Raw genomic sequence first — 21,391 nt, 5'->3', positions numbered from 1 at the left:
CCCTAGACAGTAGCCAGACAATATGGTCCATTTATTTAACTCGTATTCTTCCCTAGACAGTAGCCAGACAATATGGTCCATTTATTTAACTCGTATTCTTCCCTAGACAGTAGCCAGACAATATGGTCCATTTATTTAACTCGTATTCTTCCCTAGACAGTAGCCAGACAATATGGTCCATTTATTTAACTCGTATTCTTCCCTAGACAGTAGCCAGACAATATGGTCCATTTATTTAACTCGTATTCTTCCCTAGACAGGAGCCAGACAATATGGTCCATTTATTTAACTCGTATTCTTCCCTAGACAGTAGCCAGACAATATGGTCCATTTATTTAACTCGTATTCTTCCCTAGACAGTAGCCAGACAATATGGTCCATTTATTTAACTCGTATTCTTCCCTAGACAGTAGCCAGACAATATGGTCCATTTATTTAACTCGTATTCTTCCCTAGACAGGAGCCAGACAATATGGTCCATTTATTTAACTCGTATTCTTCCCTAGACAGGAGCCAGACAATATGGTCCATTTATTTAACTCGTATTCTTCCCTAGACAGTAGCCAGACAATATGGTCCATTTATTTAACTCGTATTCTTCCCTAGACAGGAGCCAGACAATATGGTCCATTTATTTAACTCGTATTCTTCCCTAGACAGTAGCCAGACAATATGGTCCATTTATTTAACTCGTATTCTTCCCTAGACAGTAGCCAGACAATATGGTCCATTTATTTAACTCGTATTCTTCCCTAGACAGTAGCCAGACAATATGGTCCATTTATTTAACTCGTATTCTTCCCTAGACAGTAGCCAGACAATATGGTCCATTTATTTAACTCGTATTCTTCCCTAGACAGTAGCCAGACAATATGGTCCATTTATTTAACTCGTATTCTTCCCTAGACAGGAGCCAGACAATATGGTCCATTTATTTAACTCGTATTCTTCCCTAGACAGTAGCCAGACAATATGGTCCATTTATTTAACTCGTATTCTTCCCTAGACAGTAGGGATGTACTGAAGTCGAGTATAAAACTCACATTTTCTAATGGTCTTTCTTCTTCCCCTATTTCATCCTCCCACCTCAGAACTGACAATACAATACAATACAATATAATGCAATACAATAACATAACATAATACAATACATTACAATAAAATATTATTCTATATAATACAGTACACTACAATACATTACAATAAATTACAATACATTATAATTCTATATAATACAATACAATACATTACAATAAATTACAATACAATATAATACTATGTAATAAAGTACAATAGAATACATTACAGTACATTACAATATAATACAACATAATACAATACAATAAAATATAACATAAAATAACATAATACATTAAAATAAATTACAATATAATATGGTACAATACATTACAATATTGTACAATACCATAAAAAAACAGTACAATAAATTATAATACAATTTAGTATAACATATTACAAAAGAACACAATGCAGTTTAATATAATACAATACAGTACAATATTGTACAATACAATGAAATATATTTTAATACAATACAATGCAGTTCAATACAGTACAGTACAATATATTACAATAACATAAAATATAATATAATATAATACAATGCAGTACAATACAGTACCGTAACAATATCCACAATATCAAAATACACGTAACACAAACAATCCTACACAAAGACATGATAGGGAACAGAAGAATAAATACATATGAATTGATTGGGGAATGAAAACCAGATGTGCAGGGAACAAGACAAAACAAATGGATACATGAAAAATGGAGGTGACGAGGAGAGGAGCCGACTTCGGCGGAAGTCGTGACAGTCCTCCCTCCCTCCCCCCCAGCCAGACCCTGTCCACTGGTGCGAACACCGGGGCCTCACTGAGGTGACGGTCCGCGCTGGTCTTTTGGCGCAGCGCGGCCTGCTGGAGGTGACCGTGGGCGGCTTCCCAGGTCTCCTCCGCGCGTCTGAACCACTCGTCCACCGCAGGAGCCTCGGTCTGGCACCGGTTCTACCACGGTGCCAGAACCGGCTGGTACCCCAATACACACTGAAAGGGGGAGAGGTTAGTGGAGGAGTGGCGGAGCGAGTTCTGCGCCATCTCTGCCCAGGGCACAAACTCCACCCACTTTCCCGGCCGGTCCTGGCAATAGGGCCGCAGAAACCTGCCCACATCCTGGTTCACTCTCTCCACCTGCCCATTACTCTCGGGTGGAAACCCAAGGTAAGGCTGATCGAGACCCCCAAACGTTCCATGAACGCCCTCCAGACTCTCAAAGTGAACTGGGGACCCCGATCAGACACTATATACTCAGGTATCCTGTTGTGACGGAAGACGTGTGTAAACAGGGCCTCCGCAGTTTGTAGGGCCGTAGGGAGACCAGGCAGATGGAGGAGACGACAGAACTTAGAGAAACGATCCACAACGACCAAGATCATGGTGTTCCACTGTGAGGGAGGAAGAGCCGTTAGAAAATCAACCGACAGGTGTGACCAAGGCCGTTGTGGAACGGGTAAGGGATGTAGCTTACCTCTGGGCAGGTGTCTAGCAGCCTTACACTGGGCGCACACCGAGCAGGAAGAAAGATAAACCCTCATGTCCCGAGCTAAGGTGGGCCACCAGTACTTCGCAGACAGACAGCGCACCGTCCGACCGATCCCCGGATGACCAGAGGAGGGTGATGTGTGGGCCCAATAGATCAACTGGTCACGGACAGCAGACGGAACGTACTGAAGTCCGACGGGACACTGGAGTGGAGCGGGTTCAGTACTCAACGCCCGCTCAATGTCCGCGTCCAGCTCCCACACGACCGGCGCTACCAGGCAGTAGGCCGGGAGAATGGGAGTCTGATCCATGGGCTGCTCTTCTGTGTCATACATCCGGGACAGTGCATCTGCCTTAACATTCTGGGAACCTGGTCTGTAGGACAGGGTAAACACAAAACGGGTAAAGAACATGGCCCACCTTGCCTGACGAGGATTCAGTCTCCTAGCTGCCCGGATGTACTCCAGGTAGCGGTGGTCAGTCCAGATGAGGAAAGGGTGTTTAGCCCCCTCAAGCCAATATCTCCACGCCTTCAAAGCCTTAACCACAGCCAACAGCTCCCGGCCCCCCACATCATAGTTCCGCTCCGCCGGTCTGAGCTTCTTCGAGAAGAAAGCACAGGGGCGGAGCTTCGGTGGCGTGCCCGAGCGCTGAGAGAGCACGGCTCCGATCCCAGCCTCTGACGCGTCCATCTCCACTATGAATGCCAAAGAGGGATCCGGATGGGCCAGCACGGGAGCCGAGGTAAACAGAGCTCTCAGCTGCCCAAAAGCCCTGTCCAACTCAACCGACCACTGCAGACGTACAGGACCCCCCTTCAGCTGTGAGGTAATGGGAGCAGCCACCTGGCCAAAACCCCGGATAAATCGCAGGTAGTAATTGGCAAACCCTAAAAATCTCTGCACCTCCTTTACCGTGGTAGGAGTCGGCCAATTACGCACGGCTGCTATGCGGTCACTCTCCATCTCCACCCCTGATGTGGAAATGCGATACCCTAGGAAGGAGACGGACTGTTGAAAGAACAGGCATTTCTCAGCCTTGACATACAGGTCATGCTCCAGCAGTCGTCCAAGTACCTTGCACACCAAAGACATATGCTCGGCGCGTGTAGCGGAGTATATCAGAACGTCATCGATATACACCACTACACCCTACCCGTGCAGGTCCCTGAAAATCTCGTCTACAAAGGATTGGAAGACTGATGGAGCATTCATCAACCTGTACGGCATGACGAGGCACTCATAATGCCTTGTAGTGGTACTAAATGCTGTCTTCCACACGTCTCCCTCTCGGATACGCACCAGATTGTACGCACTCCTGAGATCCAGTTTAGTGAAGAAGCGCGCCCCGTGCATTGACTCAATCGCCGTGGCGATAAGAGGTAGCGGGTAACTGTACCTCACCGGGATTTGATTGAGACCTCTATAATCAATGCACGGGCGCAGACCTCCATCCTTCTTCACAAAAAATAAACCCGAGGAGGCGGGTGAAGTGGAGGACCGAATGTACCCCTGACGCAGGGATTCGGAGACATATGTCTCCATAGCCACCGTCTCCGCTTGCGACAGGGGATACACTGCAGTGCAGCGTCTACCAGGAGATTTATCGCACAATCCCCCCCGTCGATGGGGTGGTAATTGAGTCGCCTTCTTCTTACAGAAGGTAAACTCCTCGAAGTGGTCCAACGCCGCGTCTTCCTCTCCCCACACAGCGTTTACCCACTCCAGACCTCTCCCCGAGAGGCATGAGACGAGAGCGGATACTCTCTCCCTTCCTGAGGGAGCTGGGTGAACAGTGGCCAGGTATAGGTCCAGTTGTAAAAGGAACCCCTGGCACTGTGCGGCCGTCCCATCATACTCCCTGGGAAGGGAGAGACGTATTCCACTGGAGCAGGATCCGGACGGGACGTGTAGAGATAACCCCGGTTGAGCTGGTCGAGGCGCTGGAGATTTCTTGTCTCTCCCAGCGGTCCATGGCCTGGACAAAGCGATCCATCATGGCACCAAGATGATGTAGCATAGCCGCATGTTCCTGGACGCGTTCCTCGACTCCTCTGACCGGGGTACCTGCTCCTGCTGACTCCATGGTAGGTGTAGGATTCTGTTAGGAGTGGGTATCGGAGGCAAAGTCAGGTGCAGGAGAGCAGAGTGTAGTGAACAGGCGCACTTTTTATTCCGGTCAAAATGACAGCACAAAAATAATATAATATGAGCCCAAAATACAGAACATAGACAAAAAGTAATGCGCGTAACAATATCCACAATATCAAAATATAGGTAACACAAACAATCCTACGCAAAGACATGATGGGGAACAAAGGAATAAATATATATGAACTGATTGGGGAATGACAACCAGGTGTGCAGGGAACAAGACAAAACAAATGGATACATGAAAAATGGAGGCGACGCCGAACGCCGCCCGAACAAGGAGAGGAGCCGACTTCGGCGGAAGTCGTGACAGTTCCTGGACACAGATTAAGCCTAGTCCTGGACTAAAAAGCACTTTCAAAGGATATTTCTTTTGAACACACTTTTTAGTCCAAGAATGATCTTAGTCTGTCCAGGAAACTGACCCTTTATGTTGTAGGATACAAATGTAATAGATCATCAATTTTATACATCATAATTTTGTGAAACTTAAGTTTTTCCTTATGTTCTCTCTTCTCTCCCAATTTTCCCAGACTGCTTGGTACTTCTGGTCTACAAAGACAAGTCGGATAAAGCCCAGGGCCACCGGGAGAGGGTCAGCGTCACCTTGGAGGACATCTGTGGTCTGGAGACATGTCTCTCCTATGAGGGGGTGGGCTACACGCTGGTCATCCTCTGCCTGGGCCAGGTTGTCATGCTGGGCTTCGATGGAAAGGAGGCTCTGCTGGCCTGGGACATCCGCATCCGCTACAGTCTGGGGGAAGGTGGGAGATGCACTGCTTTATGGTAGTCATTGTTTGTGCCCCATATTTGTACTATGTGGATTAGTTTGTTAAGTAATAAGTTGAACTCATGTAGTAGATTTTAGCCTTGGACATCCGTGTCCCCTACAGCCTGATGGTTATTGCAGGGGGCCCATGTAAGTAGTATGTAATGTGTATAACTCTGTTAAGCGTTGAGTCAAATCAGCGTGTTTTTAGCTGGACCTGGCACATTGGTATCTGCTACACTACAGCCTAGGCAACAGGCAGTCTTACGGGTAGGTCCTTGTTGACAGTGTTCTCCGTTGACGTGCTCTTCTGGGTGACCCAAGTGTTGTGCAATATGAATTTACATAACATGTGCATCAAACCAAATCATTTCAATGTAACCAGTAAGGTGTTTTAGATGTCAGTTTGATGACTGATTGAGCATGGAATGGGGTATAACTGGTCGTATCTATTCATATCCCTGTCAACATCCCGAAATATGTATTCATTAATATGTGTTTTGACATTTTTATGCTCTGATTTTGGTGTAGAAGTTTAATAAGGCAATTTATATTTTGTAGAACTCTTATTGACTCCACAGAGTCCAGTTGAATTGTGTTGTGGAACAAATGAGTAAAAAAAATCAGATGTATTTGATCTATTGTGTGGAGTGTAATTGGAATGGTCAGGCGGACATATTGCAGCTGCCCTTTGTCTGTGTGCTTGTGTGTGTGTGTGTGCGTGTGTGTGTGCAATGTAAATGCTAGTGTGTGTGTTCTACTGTGTGTTTGTGGGCGAGTGTGGTAATTGTCGTGCTCTGGTGTGAAGTGTCAAATCAAATCAAATGTCATTTTATTCTTCACATGCTTTGTAAACAACAGGTGTAGACTAACAGTGAAATGCTTATTTACTGGCCCTTCCCAACAATGCAGAGAGAAAGAAAATAGAGAAATAATAGAAAAGTAAAACATGCAATAATAAAATACACAATGAGTAATGACAACTTATATACACGGGGTACCAGTACCGAGTCGATGTGCAGGGGTACGAGGTAATTGAGGTAGATACACTACATGACCAAACTGTTGCAACAAAGTTAGAAGCACAGAATCGTCTAGAATGTAATTATGTGCTGTAACGTTAAGATTTCCCTTCACTGGAACTAAGGGGCCGAGCCTGAACCACAAAAAACCGCACCAGAGACCATTATTCCTCCTCCACCAAACTTTACAGAAGGCACTATGCTTTGAATCTGCCCGGTAGTGTTCTCCTGGCATCTACCAAACCCAGATTCGACCTTCGGACTGCCAGATGGTGAAGCGTCATTCATCACTCCAGAGAACGCGTTTCCACTGCTCCAGAGTTCAATGGCGGCGAGCTTTACACCCCTCCAGACTTTGCATGGCATTGCGCATGGTGATCTTAGGCTTGTGTGCGGCTGCTCGGCCATGGAAACACATTTCATGAAACTCCCGACGGACAGTTCTTGTGCTGATGTTGCTTCCAGAGGCAGTTTGGAACTTTGTAGTGAGTGTTGCAACCAAAGACAGACAGTTGCAACCAACACTCGGCGGTCCCGTTCTGTGAGTTTGTATGGCTTACCAATTCGTGGCGGGGATGTTGTTGCTCGTAGACGTTTTCACTTCACAATAACAGCACTTACAGTTTACCGGGGCAGCTTCAGCAGGGCAGAAATTTGATAAACTGGCTTATTGGAAAGATGGCATCCTATGATAGTGCCACATTGAAAGTCACTGAGCTCTTCAGTAGGGCATTCTACTGCCAATGTTTGTGTATGGAGATTGCATGGCTGGGTGCTCGTCTGTCAGCAAGAGACGTGGCTGAAATAGCCAAATCCACTCATTTGAAGGGATGTCCACATACTTTTGTATATACAGTGTATCAAGAAGCTGATTAAACAGAATGATCATTATACAGGTGAACCTTGTGCTGGGGACAATAAAAGGCCACTCTTAAATGTGCAGTTTTGTCACAATACAATGCCACAGATGTCAATAAAATAAATTGTGAAGTGACAGATAATGAACAGTATGTCTATATGATGGGTAAAAAACAATTGTGCAAAAAGGATCAATACAGATAGTCTGGGTAGCTATTAAGTTAACTATTTAACTAACTAGCTTGGGGGTGGAAGCTGTTCAGGGTCCTGCTGGTTCCAGACTTGGTGCATCGATGCCGCTTGCCGTGCGGTAGCAGAGAGAACAGTCTATGGCCAAGCATTTGCCATACCAAGCAGTGATGCAGCCAGTCAAGATGCTCTCAATAGTGCAGCTGTGGAAGTTTTTGAGGATTTGAGGGCCCATGACAAATCTTTTCAGCCTCCTGAGGGGGAAGTGGCGTTGTCGTGCCCTTTTCACAACTGTGTCGGTGTGTGTAGACCATGCTAGACCCTTAGTGATGTGGACACGAGGAACTTGAAGCTCTCGACCCGCTCCACTACAGCCCTGTCGATGTGATTGGAGGTGTGCTCAACCCACCGTCTTGCTGACTTGTGGCCAGGCACGCATAAATGTCACCTGCCAGCCTGTGGCTGAGGGCCGCTGTGTGCCAGCGCTTTTGTTGTGATTTGTGACACCCCATGAATCTTTCTCAAACTGAGCGATGACACGCCGGGACTGGCTGACATTTTCTCATCTTTGGCGCCATCAATCTCTCTTCTAACAGAGTTTACTCACTGGCATCACTCATGTATATTAATGTAGTTCCTGTTTGGTATCGAGGAACTCCCACTTGTACACATACTCACACACTGTTTCTCAAGCACTTACAATTCACATACACAAAACACCCAGTCTACACACACACACTTTAAAACATTTATAAAACAGATAAACAGACAACACAGGTTCCTACCCTGACCAGGCCTGCTGTTCCTCTTGTGTTGCTCATTAGCAAAAATATTGAGTCAATTACATTGGTGTTTGTGACAAGCTCTGATTGATTACATTTGGGCTTCAGATCTGAGCTCTACTCTGTTCAGCTTACCGATCTCACTCTCAATGCACTCAGCTGTTTTCCTTTCTTTTTTACTATACAGTTAAATCAAAGCCATACTGGAGCAACAATGTTTAGGATGAAATTGTTATTTCTGTCCCTTTTTCAGTTATTGGCTACCACTAAAACAATTATTTGTGTCGAGGGAGTGATATGTTTTGATTAAATCAATTGTTTGTTTTTATTGTATTTTGTTTAACTGGTTTTCAACTTCTCTTCTTCTCTGTCCAGTCCACAGGTTTAGTGTTGGTATCTTACCAGGCACCATGTTAGAGAGCGGGCCTGCGACCCTTCACTTGTGTAACAACCTATTGGTCCTGGTCAGGGACATTCTCCCCGTTATCATCGGCCAGTGGAACCTTCCAGACCTGCGCAGATATGGGCCTGTACCAAACGGCTTCGTCTTTGAGGGGGGGACGCGATGCGGCTACTGTGAGTTGATTGATGTCGCTGTTGTTGTTGTGCTACGGCTACTAACCATTGTGCTCTCATATTGTGTCATGAAAAAGAAGAATGGCATTGTCATTGGAGATTTCCAGTTTGACATTAGGCTTTAGCAGATGGATCCTTTAAATCTAAGCCCAATGGCCTATAAAATTAGTCTTGGACTGTTTTTTTAGGAACTGGAACAAACTTCTATGACTATATGATCTGATTAAGTATCATGGAACTAATAAAGCGTCTGTTTCTGTTTGGTCATAAGAATACTAATCCAATACAGTACATAACAACAGGAAATCAGACCCCACAGTTGATCTTTGATAGATTCAAATTCAAGGTGAATGTGGCATTAAGGAATGATCTGTGGGTTATACAGGTAACTGCCAAAATAAAGGAAACACCAACATTTAAGTGTCTTAATAGGGCATTCGGCCACAACGAGCCGCCAGGAAAGCTTCAATGCACCTTGACATAGATACTACAAGTGTCTGGAGCACTATTGGAGGGATGTGACACCATTCTTCCATGAGAAATTCCATAATTTGGTGTTTTGTCGATGGTGTTGGGAAACACTTTTTATACATGACCCTAAGCATGGTGGGATGTTAATTGCTTAATATACTTAGAAACCGCACCTGTGTGGCAGCATCTGCTTTCAATATACTTTGTATCCCTCATTTACTCAAGTGATTCCTTTATTTTGTCAGTTACCTGTATATGATGGTTATTATTTATGGTGACCTTTGGGACTAAACTTGATTTTATTGAGTGGACAACTACAGAAGTTAATTCAAACGATATATCCAAGCTCTTGCCAAGTTTTATTTTTCACTTACTTTGGTTACTAGACTTCGGTACCACTGTTTGCAAAATGTGTTTCATGTTCACATGGAGCGTATGTTGGCATGTGCTTTCAGCAGCTTGTATCACTCCACAAGTTTATCTAATTTACATGTTTCTGGGATTTATCTCATCACTGAGAGCATGAAAGATGAGTTTGGCATTCAGTGGGTTTAGATCATTACATTTTCCTTTTTTCTCTCTCTCTGAGTCGTCTACCCTGTAGGAACAGCGTGCCAAATGGCATCATTCAGGCGGAGAACATTAGTGTCGGGACTATGACTACTGAGAGTGGTAAACAGAGTTGCTGGATGTTTCTTAATTTTTATGACTCATACTTGGGGCCAGACTTACATTAAATATGCTCAGTGGTGTTTGACGAGACAGAATCATAAAAATAGCTCTTTGTACGTTAGTTTCTTCTCACTGCAATGAGTCGGGAACTGATGATTTCTAGGATGGAAATCCATTCTAGACCGTTTGATTGGTCCCAAAAATCGATGGGTTGGGTGGGCAAGAACACACGTGGGTAAAGCGGCATTTGAAAATGCGTCTTTGGATTTGATACTCTGATTGGTTAGAGATGATCCAATCGCTGATGACTTCTCATTTTGACTTCACCACAAACGACTTCAACGATGGTAGTCTCAGACTGAAGTATGTAGTGAACATAGAACAGCGGAAGAATTCAGTTTGAGTCGTCAGACAAGATGGATCAGACGTATAAACATCTGCTTTTGTAACTTGGGTAGACGACATGAAATAAAGTACTTGTTGTCATGGCCGATTTTGTTTCACAAAGCTTGCAAGCTTTGAATAGAAATCCAATCTCATTTAGCCTTGGTCCAGCAAAACTTAATCTATAAAGTCAATGAAGTCATACTTGAGCAGAGAGCACGTTAACTTTATTTCCATGGCCGTAACATGTGTATGTGATTGTGATATGGTATTTTGCAGTTTACATCCTGGAATAGACTCTAAACCGTTAAAGGTGGAAAGGACGCATGTCAACACCTGTAGTGGACACAGACAGGAACGCAAAGTACGCCGCATAGCTGAAGACATCAGAGTAATATTAATACACACGATGAACTGGAAACAGGAGACTCCAGTATGTGATCCGTGATTCATTTAGCTCCATTCAATCTTCGGCTAGAGGCTCAACTTAATATCGTGAAGGTCACATTCGGGGAGAGTTTTCCAATCCATGCGTCATAAATAAAAGGGAAGCACATCCCTTTTTCAAAGATGGGAAAAATGTGTGTGTGTGTGTACACGGGATCTATACATGGGCGCGTCTGAATGTTTAAGTGTCGCGAAGGGCATGCATTCCAGAGATACGTTGTCGCAGCACAGTTTATCCACAGCAGATGGAGAAGTGGGGCGACAGTGTTACTGGACCTCTGGCTGGGGGGTAACGTTGCTGCATGGTGTCTGGTGGTGAACTGGCCTCTTCAGTCTTTCCCATGTAGACTATCTCTAAGGCCAGGCTCAAAGTCTGTCTAAAACAACTCCCAGGGATTGTCAAATATCAAAACTGAGATGTTTCAAAGCCATGTTATGACAATGGGAACGGGGATGGATAACAAAACTACAGTATAACGAGAGAGGAAATATTCTTACTGCTTTTTATGTAGCTGGAAGCTAATGTCTGTTCAAAGTCTGTAGACCAGATCAGTCTGTCCAGACCAGTCTACAGACAGTCTGCACTGGACAGCAGCTTACCAAAGAGACCTCATAACTAAGGATACTTCCATTGAGGAATACAGGGCTTTTATAATGATTTTAAAGAGCAGGGACAAGGTCGTCTGAACGCAGACATACATTAATAAGTGTGTTCCTATATGATTCACTGCTCATTCAGTGCTGGGTAGTTTCTTTCTAAATCTAACCTATTACAGTTACTAGTTACTCAGTGCTCATTCAGTGCTTTCATCTCCTGGTACTGGTGTCAGTTAATGGCCGCTGCCAGGGTTGGCTAGGTTCCTTTCTAAATGTAATCCTTTACAGTTACGAGTTACTTAATACGCATTCAGTGCTTTCATCTACTGCTGCTGGTGTCAGTTAATGGCCGCTGCCAGGGTTGGCCAGGTTACTTTCTACATGTAATCCGTTTGTTCTGTTAGTTAAATACACCTGTCCAAAATTGTAATCAGTAACATACCCTTTGGATTACCCAAACTCAGTAACGTAATCGGATTACTTTCAGTTACTTTTACTTTCCTCTTAAACGCCGCTGCATGGTCAATCTGACGTCTACATTGGCCGTGCAGCATCTACAGTGATACGGCATCTGCAGAAGTCAGGGCATTCATACTTATTGCGCTTCGCAGGGCAGCGCAGAGCTGTTGTGAAGGAAGTTGTCAAGGAAGTCAGTTTGTGTTTATACAGGACCTCCCGCCCCCACCTACCGTCAACCAATCATGTCAATGCGGAGCTATACGGAGTCCTCCACATTGTTACAAAATTTGGTAGGCACACGGCGATGCAAACCACATTTTCGGATTAAGGATAAATTAACCCTAAATTTAACCACAGTACTAACCCTAACGCCTAGCCCTAACCTCAAATTAAGACCAAAAAGCACTTTTTTCCCCCATAAATGTTTACAATATAGCAAATTTTGGCTTGGCCCATCTAGTGGAAATCACCCAGTTCTGAAAAATATATTCCATTGGCTGCATTTGCTATTGGCCTATTGTTTACGTTTTTGTAGGTGAAACTTTAATATCTCCATAACTTGCAGCTGTTTAAGTCTATCAAAAGTGTCAAAGTTTGAGCATGTGTCCGTTAGGCCAATAGATTTTTTTTAACTAGCACGAATTAAATTGAGCATTAAAAGCCCCACTCATGGTCATCTTAAATTGAACTCGTATGGACCACAACATAACGGGGGAGTTTAGAAGGGAGGAACTCAAACTTTTATTCCATAGGCTGGGATCCGCACGATGCAGCTGTCACAAGAGCGCATTTTTCACTGGCTGTCAACTTCATTACATCGATTCTGGTGCAAAACATTTCTTAAACGGAAGCAAACAGAACGGAACGGGGAGGAACCTACCTGAATTTACCCAATAGAAACTCTTGTTTTGCTCCGTTTGCTTCCGATTTGTTTCTTTGTCACAAAAACAATGATTGATAGGCAGTTTAAACTACTTCAGTTCAACCATTATTGGGTTTAAATACACAAAAACATTTCTGAAAAGCATCCAAAACAATAGCAGAGCATCAGTGTGATTCACATTAATGGCCTATGTAGCCTATAATAGACCTAATTGATTTCCGTATCGCCGGAAGGCTACATCCTTACCTCCAAGCGTTTATTCAAATTGGATAATCTTTGGATGCCGACAAGCAGTCGCACCATTGGAAGACATAGCTTGGACTGTAGCCTACAAAAGACTAGTATTCCTGCTATTTTCTCGCGATCTATCAAAATGCATTTGGTGTTATCATAGTGGTCTTGTGGTCAGACTCGCTCAGGCAGAACAAACTTAAATTTGCTACTTTTTTCAACGCTGATTTGAATGTCATTGAGAAAACAGAAAGGTGTCACATTTTTGGGGGGCAAACATCCTTTCTGAATTTAAAAGTAATCCTAGAAGTAATCAAGTTTTTCAAAGGGATCTGCAATCTGATTACAATATTTCTGATTACAGTAAAAAAAAACGTAATATGTTACTTCCCAACCCTGCCTGCTGCTTGGATGACTGTCAACTGCTACTGATCCTGGGTAAAAATAAGAGACCCAAAATTGACTCTCATTGCTTCACCACAGAGCTTAGAGTTTACTTACATGCCAGTCTAAAACTCTATCCCCCCAGCAAATGGCTGAGCCTTGGTTTGGTCCTATGATTCGGACTCTATAAGGCAGAAGTGGAGGGGTTCATTACGTTAGGGTGGGGAGTGTGCAAGATGTGCTGCTTAGCTTTGTTGAAGGCTTTTCATGATGTCATCATTCAGGAAGTATGTTATTTCACTTGTTGCTTGTTGTTGTTGTAGCCAGAGCCTTGCGTTGTCCTCAAAGCACCATTCATACTTCAGGTGAACAATGATGGATTACTTTCCACCCAAGTACTGACATAAATCAATACATAGGTGCAGTAGTAGACATTGCAGCTATTGAGAATCCATGAATACTGTAAATTATTCTCAAGTCAGATTGTTAATTAACCTTGTGAATTATTAGCCATTTTACTCAGAACAGGATGACAGATGACAACAGATGACTGCAGACAGGAGATGTTGTAACATTCTTCTTGAGTCCCCCTCAGTGTAGACGTCTGAGTGGTCTTAGCTGCTAACCTCTGACCTCTTCTTAGGGTCGGTGGCATCTAAAGAATGTGAAGGGGGCCAGCTCTATGGTGGGTGGTCTCAGGACCAAGTGACAGAAGGACCCTCTTGGTGACCTCCCTGGTGTGTCTAAGGCTTGGGGGTGATGGTTAGCAGCCTTGGTTGTTAGCGGAGAAGGCAAATAACTCCTGACCCATTAACCCTAACACCTTCTCAACCTATACCAACTTTACGCTTCGAATTGGACATTTTGAGTGACCGGAGCTGTATATCAGAGATTGACATTTTTACAGTAAATTTGTGTTGTGTGAGGCTTTATTTAGCCGTAGCTTATGTACATATTCTAGAATGTAGTTGGTTAAAACCTCTTACATCTAGACGTTCCGCTAGCGGAACACCTGCTCCAATATCCAATGATGGGCGTGGCGCGAAATACAAATTCCTCTAAAATCCGAAAACTTCAATTTTTCAAACATATGACTATTTTACAGCATTTTAAAGACAAGACTCTCGTTAGCCTGTTTGGGCTAGGGGGCAGTATTGAGAATTTTGGAAAAAATATGTGCCCATTTTTAACTGCCTCCTACACCAACTCAGAAGCTAGAATATTTATATTATTGTTCAGGTTTGGATAGAAAACACTCTGAATTTTCTAAAACAGTTTGAATGGTGTCTGTAAGTATAACAAAACTCATATTGCAGGCAAAAACCTGTGAAAAATAGATAAAAAAAATGTGAATTTTGTGACTGTACTATTTAGTGTCATTGTTTTATAGATACCATAGTGAGAAAGGATTCAGTTCGCAACTCCTAAGGCTTCCACTAGATGTCAACGATCTTTATAAAGTTGTTTGAAGCATCTGTGATGAATACAGACCGAATTAGAATGCTTGGAAGTTGACACATCATCACTTCATTTTTTGCGCCTGCGCATAAATCTGAGAAGAGTGTGTTTGTCATAATCGTTTATCTAGACACTTGATAGGTTGTGTGAAAATATTACTGATGTTTACTGATGTTTCACGTTAAAAATGGACCAAAAGATTAATGCTAAACAACGTTTGACATGTTTGAACGAACATAAATAGATTATTTACTAGGTTTTTTTTAGCTTTTCGGTGTGACTTTACACCCCCCACCCAGCCTACTGAACGCTAACTACTTGGTGTTATTTGGACATAAATTATGAACTTTGTCAAAAGAAACCACATTTGTTCTGGACGTGATTCCTGGCAGTGCCTTCTGATGGAGATAATCAAAGGTAAGGGGATATTTACAATGTTATTATCGATATTAGATGATGCTAACTGTATAGCTTAGCTTATAGCTTAGCTTATTGTTCTTAGCATAGTACCCCGTTTATTGCAAAATGTGATTTCCCAGTAAAGTTATTTTGAGATCTGGCCATTCGGTAGCAATTACGAGATGATAATATATTATTCTTTGAATGACAATATTATAATTTACCAATGTTTTCGAATAGTAATTCCGTAATTTGTAATGCTGGATTCACTGGGAGCATTCGAGCCGAAAAAAATTCTGAATTTCACCGCGACTGTAAATGCTGTTTTTGGATATAAATATGAACTTGATGGAACTAAAAATGCATGTATTGTATAACATAATGTCCTATGAGTGTCATCTGATGCAGATTGTCAAAGGTAAGTGCATAATTCTAGCTAGTTTTCTGTCTGTTGATGCCCTTCTTTGAATTGGCTAAACATTACACACAGCTATTGTCAATGTACTCTCCTAACATAACCTAACTTTATGCATTCTCCGTAAAGCCTCTTTGAAAATCGGACAGCGTGGTTAGATTTAGGAGATATATCTTTCAAATGGAGGAAAATATTTGAGTATTTGAAATGATTACTCTTGCAGTTTTGAATTCCCCGCCATGGTCACATGACAATGAATCCCAATACCGGGATAAGATCGGGATAAGATCCTCAACAGGTTAACCACACTGTCCGATTTCAAAAAGGCTTTACAGCGAAAGCAAAACATTAGATTATGTCAGCAGAAATAATCAGACACCCATTTTTCAAGCTAGCATATAATGTCACAAAAAACAAAACCACAGCTAAATGCAGCACTAACCTTTGATGATCTTCATCAGATGACAACCCTAGGACATTATGTTATACAATGCATGCATGTTTTGTTCAATCAAGTTCATATTTATATCAAAAACCAGCTTTTTTACATTAGCATGTGACGTTCAGAACTAGCATACCCCCCGCAAACTTCTGGTGAATTTACTAAATTACTCATGATAAACGTTCACAAAAAACATAACAATTATTTTAAGAATTATAGATGCAGAACTCCTCTATGCACTCGATATGTCCGATTTTAAAATAGCTTTTCGGTGAAAGCACATTTTGCAATATTCTCAGTAGATAGCCCGGCATCACAGGGCTAGCTATTTAGACACCCAGCAAGTTTAGCCTTCACCAAACTCCGATTTACTATTAGAAAAGTTTGATTACCTTTGGTGTTCTTCGTCAGAATGCACTCCCAGGACTTCTACTTCAATAACAAATGTTGGTTTGGTCCAAAATAATCCATAGTTATATCCAAACAGCGGCGTTTTGTTCGTGCGTTCAAGACACTATCCGAAGTGTAAATAAGGGTCACGAGCATGGCGCATTTCGTGACAAAAGATTTCTAAATATTCCATTACCGTACTTCGAAGCATGTCAACCGCTGTTTAAAATCAATTTTTATGCCACTTTTCTCGTAAAAAAGCGATAATATTCCGACCGGGAAAGCGTGTATACGTACAAAGAGAGAGAAAATAAAAGCATGGGATCCCCTCGTGCACGAGCCTGAGTTTCATAGTACTGTGACTGGCCACTATCCAAACGCGCTACTTTTTTTCAGCCAGAGCCTGCAAAGCCACGATTCAGCTTTTTGCCGCCTTCTGAGATCCCATGGGAGCCGTAGGAAGTGTCACGTAACAGCAGAGATCCCCTGTAATGGATAGAGATAATCAAGAAGGGCAAGAAATGGTCAGACAGGGTACTTCCTGTACAGAATCTTCTCAGGTTTTGGCCTGCCAAATGAGTTCTGTTATACTCACAGACACCATTCAAACAGTTTTAGAAACTTTGGAGTGTTTTCTATCCAAAGCTAATAATTATATGCATATTCTAGTTTCTGGGCAGGAGTAATAATCAGATTAAATCGGGTACGTTTTTTATCCGGCCGTGAAAATACTGCCCCCTAGCCATAACAGGTTAACATAATCTAACTTCAGCGGTTTCTTTATATCTATGAAAGTTCAAGGTTGCTCTTATTTCACTATCTGGCTAAGTTGAAATGGACAACAATTGTCTGGTTGACAATCCAGAATCATGTCCATTCAGTCTGCAAACAAAATTAATGGGTGCTAGCAATTGCTATGCTTGTGAGCCAACTGGCCAGTACAAAGATGCATCACTGTACTCTACTTCCATCCATTTATAATTGACCCAGACGGGTGTAGTGAAACATTGACCACAATCTAAAGAGTGGAATGTGACATTAAGCCGTCGGACTCTGTGTGTTTTCTACAGGGGCTGGCGTCTTCTTCCTATCGTCCATGGAGGGTGAGCAGATCAGCTTTCTGTTCGACTGCATCGTCAGAGGCATCTCCCCCAGCAGAGTCCCTTTTGGACTTCGGCCAGTCCTGCCAGGTCAGTACCAAAGGTGTTTACTGATGCGTAGGTATGAAGGTTGTCACGGCTAGATATACGACTTGCCTAAACAAGCACAGACCGACCAGGGTGGCGTACAGGACATATGGCAGCTGGGGGTATTTTTATCAAATTTCTGGGCAATTTAAATGGGGATGGATGAAATGTATCCATCGAGGTCATTCTGAGATAAGGTATATAGATGTAGAGTATCCATAGCCTTTTCGCCTTCTGAGTTGGCAAACACTTAAATCGAACACTTACCGTCTTAATCAAAACAAGTGTTCTTCGAGACATACTTCCAGTGGGATTTATCCTCTCTATAAAAGGGGTCCACCCCATGTGCTTTCTGGAATGCAGCCACTTCCATTGAGTCCCATGGATTCCATGCAATGTACTCTGATCCAACAGAATGATGACTGACAGCTGTTTTATACATAATTGGATTAGCTGGGTACAGACTGTAATAATAGTGAATATAATAAGATAACCACTGAACTAACTGTACCATAAGCAGCATATACAACGGGGCCACCTTATACATATGTAATAGGATAACCACTGTACTAACTGTAACTATAGCAACAAATTAAATCCAGTCACCTCTGAATGCTCTGTCGCATCGTGAGAGAGGTACGGTAGAGGTTAGGGTGTGCGCTGCAGCTGTGGCAAATTCTCCAGTGTTAAATCAACACTGAGAGTGTTACATTTAACACTGGTCCAGTGTCTATAAGGGTCCACAATTTCAGTGTTAAATTAACACATTGCTTAGTGTAAAGCCTTATTTGCATATTTCCCAGAGTGTCTTGCCTTTCAAGTGAATAGTAGAGTTACCACCCATAACTGTTTTTGTTAGTGACAGATACTGTACATGGTTGTTGTATTCATCCATTTTCAGTCCTGTGGCCTTCACCAAGTGAAATCCTAAACAAATATGTTATCATTCATATTAAATGATTTAACACAATACAACACGTATTTCATAAGGCCTTATTTTGAGGACCTAGTTTCAACCTAATACAGTGGCCCGAAACGTATGGTTTACAAGCCACATCAGGCCTGCAAGTCACATTATGCTGGCTTGCAAAGTGATGTGTACTTTCTGTTGGAATACAGCCAGAGTGGGGATATCCAACGTTTGGAATTTTTATTCACCCGCAACCTACATTCAGAATGATTTCCGGGTTAGGAAGACTAAGATATTAGACTACCTAAAACATCTTAACTGGAACAATCATTTCATTAACAGGTGCAATAAGTCCAAGTAACAGATTGGATTAGTTTAGAAGAATTTATGTTATTTATATTTGACTAGCATAAAATGTATTTAATCAATCAATATACATACAAAACATAGACACTGAAAGAAACATAATGGGAAATATGTTAATGAGGGGTGTGGTTTTGGTTTAACACTGGTTATTAACACCAACACTGAGGTTATTTTACACCAATGAGTGCTAATTTAACACTTACAGAGTTAATTAAACAGCTGAATTAACACTAGAAATGTTACACTGAAAAATCAACACTAGGTAACACTGGTCAATTTGCCGTGTGGGTATTCCTGGGTTCACACATCCCCCTCGCCCAATCAGGCCTTGAACTAATTTTCTATTATTGTAGTGTGTAGTAGAATAAATACAGGAGACGATGTCAGAGGGAAAGCGGGGGGGGGGGTCATAGTCACAGTTCACACAAACAGAGCGCACCAAACCCTTCTAATCACTCTGAGCATGTGTGTAACCTCATCCCCATGATTCCAGTGTCCCCTGTACCCCCCCACCATCACAAACTCGGTGCCTCTCTCTCACACACACTCTGTGTACATACACTCTGTTCCTTTCTCTCTCTCTCTCTCTCTCTCTCTCTCTCTCTCTCTCTCTCTCTCTCTCTCCCTCTCTCTCTTTCTCTCTCATTGCCGTCCTCCATCTTGTTGTGTTATTTTCTTCCTCTCTCCCCTTCAATCTGTTCCTTCCTCTGTCTTCCCCTCTTTCTTGAGTAATTATACTCTCTCTCTCTCTCTCTCAATCTGTGTGTCTAGTCTCCTTACTCTTCTGTAAACACCACTGTCCCTTCTCGTGCAAGGGAACACGGTTGTTAACAAGAAGCTGAAGCAGATGTCAGTTATTACAGTCCATTCATTAACAGCTAGATAACATATTGAAATTCTTGTGGTAGTCCTTTGCCATTTGTGTGTCATTTTGCACTCTACTTGCACAACCAAAATGACAATGACCCTTGGGAAGCACCCTTTCAAAAATATGGGTTGACCAGGAAATCAATGTAACTTAGCAATAACAGCTGATCTTGGGTTAGGACTAAGGTAACTTATATAAGATCCTGGCCGCGGTATTAACAATCCGTCGCGTGTACCACAGAGGCCACGTGGCAAGCAGTGCTATTAATAAACACATGTAGTGTTGCATAAACAGCAAGGTGTTCCCATGTGACTCTGTTCTCTATTAGCCCTCTAAAGGCCTGGCGTTCTCACCCTCACAGATAGAGGGCACACCGTAGCAAAATGTTTTGCAACAGAAAACAGAAATTAGTGTTCTTATTGAGAACGTTCAGGTAATACCTTTCTGTTTTATCCAGCCCGGTCCAAGCTCTTCTCTGTTCTGGCAGCCCAATGGTGGAACCAGCAGAGACCCTGCCTATCTTCGGAAAACAACTGAAATCCTACCTCTTCAAAGAGTATCTTAAATAATCCCACAGCACCCAGCCTCGCATCTCCTTCTCACTCCGACCCCCCCCCCCCCCCCCCCCTTCATGAACTAACACTCACACTTGACTTCTTTGACCACCTTACTAGCTCTGATAGCTACTTTATTGAAGAATAATTGACTTACTATGACTGTGGTATGTGGTTGTCCCACCTAGCTATCTTAAGATGAATGCACTAACTTTAAGTCGCTCTGGATAAGAGTGTCTGCTAAATGACTAAAATGTTAATGTAAATGTAGCCCAGAGAAGCTAGCTAGCTAGGCAAATTGAGGTCACATGTTGTTCTTTCTCACCAACCCCATTCAGATAAAAGGCTCGTTGTAGCCTACTCCTTCTCATTTCGCTAACTTTTAAATCCGTCATTTTATTCCGTCTTGCATTGCATTAGTGAACTCTCACTCCACTTGCTACATGTTGAGCCTCTTTTCCGCTTTGATTGGCCAGCATAAACAACAAGCTACACGTGACGGCTACCAGTCTTTCTATGGGGTGCACCATCACGCCATAAAAACTACATAGTAAAGTTTGTTGTTTTATTAAATTAATAACTCGAAATGTCATGGTATATGTAACAATGTCAGATGGATATTTTAGTTTAGTTTAGAAAAAGCCTTTTCAGTGTTAAAATCAGGTTAACGTAGGCTTAAAGTGCATATAGAAAGACTACACCCGCTTGGATTTCTTCACATTTTATTGTGTTACAAAGTGGGATAAAAATGTATTTAATTATATTTTTTATCAACTATTTACACTTAATACTCTGTAATATCAAATTGCAAGAAAAAGTAATAAAAAAAAGATGAACGAAAAATAAAACACCTTGATTAGATAAGAATTCACACCCCTGAGTCAATAGAAGTTAGAACCCCCTTTGGCAGTGATTACAGCTGTCAGTCTTTTTGGGTAAGTCTCGTAAGAGCTTTGCACACTTG

The 21,391-nt window shown here is 42.5% G+C and overlaps 1 protein-coding gene across 1 annotated transcript in view; it reads left to right on the top strand.

Moving 5' to 3' along the window:
- The window catches only part of LOC115198194 (protein Dok-7-like), a 40,221-nt gene that overhangs the window by 1,713 nt on the left and 17,117 nt on the right, over positions 1-21,391 (top strand). The window contains exons 3-5 of the mRNA XM_029759957.1: positions 5,248-5,478; positions 8,710-8,910; positions 17,613-17,732. Coding sequence (XP_029615817.1) covers positions 5,248-5,478; positions 8,710-8,910; positions 17,613-17,732 — 552 coding nt within the window. The remainder of the gene's footprint in view (positions 1-5,247; positions 5,479-8,709; positions 8,911-17,612; positions 17,733-21,391) is intronic.

The sequence above is a fragment of the Salmo trutta genome, chromosome 8 (assembly GCF_901001165.1).
Source record: "Salmo trutta chromosome 8, fSalTru1.1, whole genome shotgun sequence".
Taxonomy (NCBI): domain Eukaryota; kingdom Metazoa; phylum Chordata; class Actinopteri; order Salmoniformes; family Salmonidae; genus Salmo; species Salmo trutta.
The sequence above is the reverse complement of the archived record's forward strand: the minus strand, read 5'-3'. Positions and strand labels throughout refer to the sequence as shown.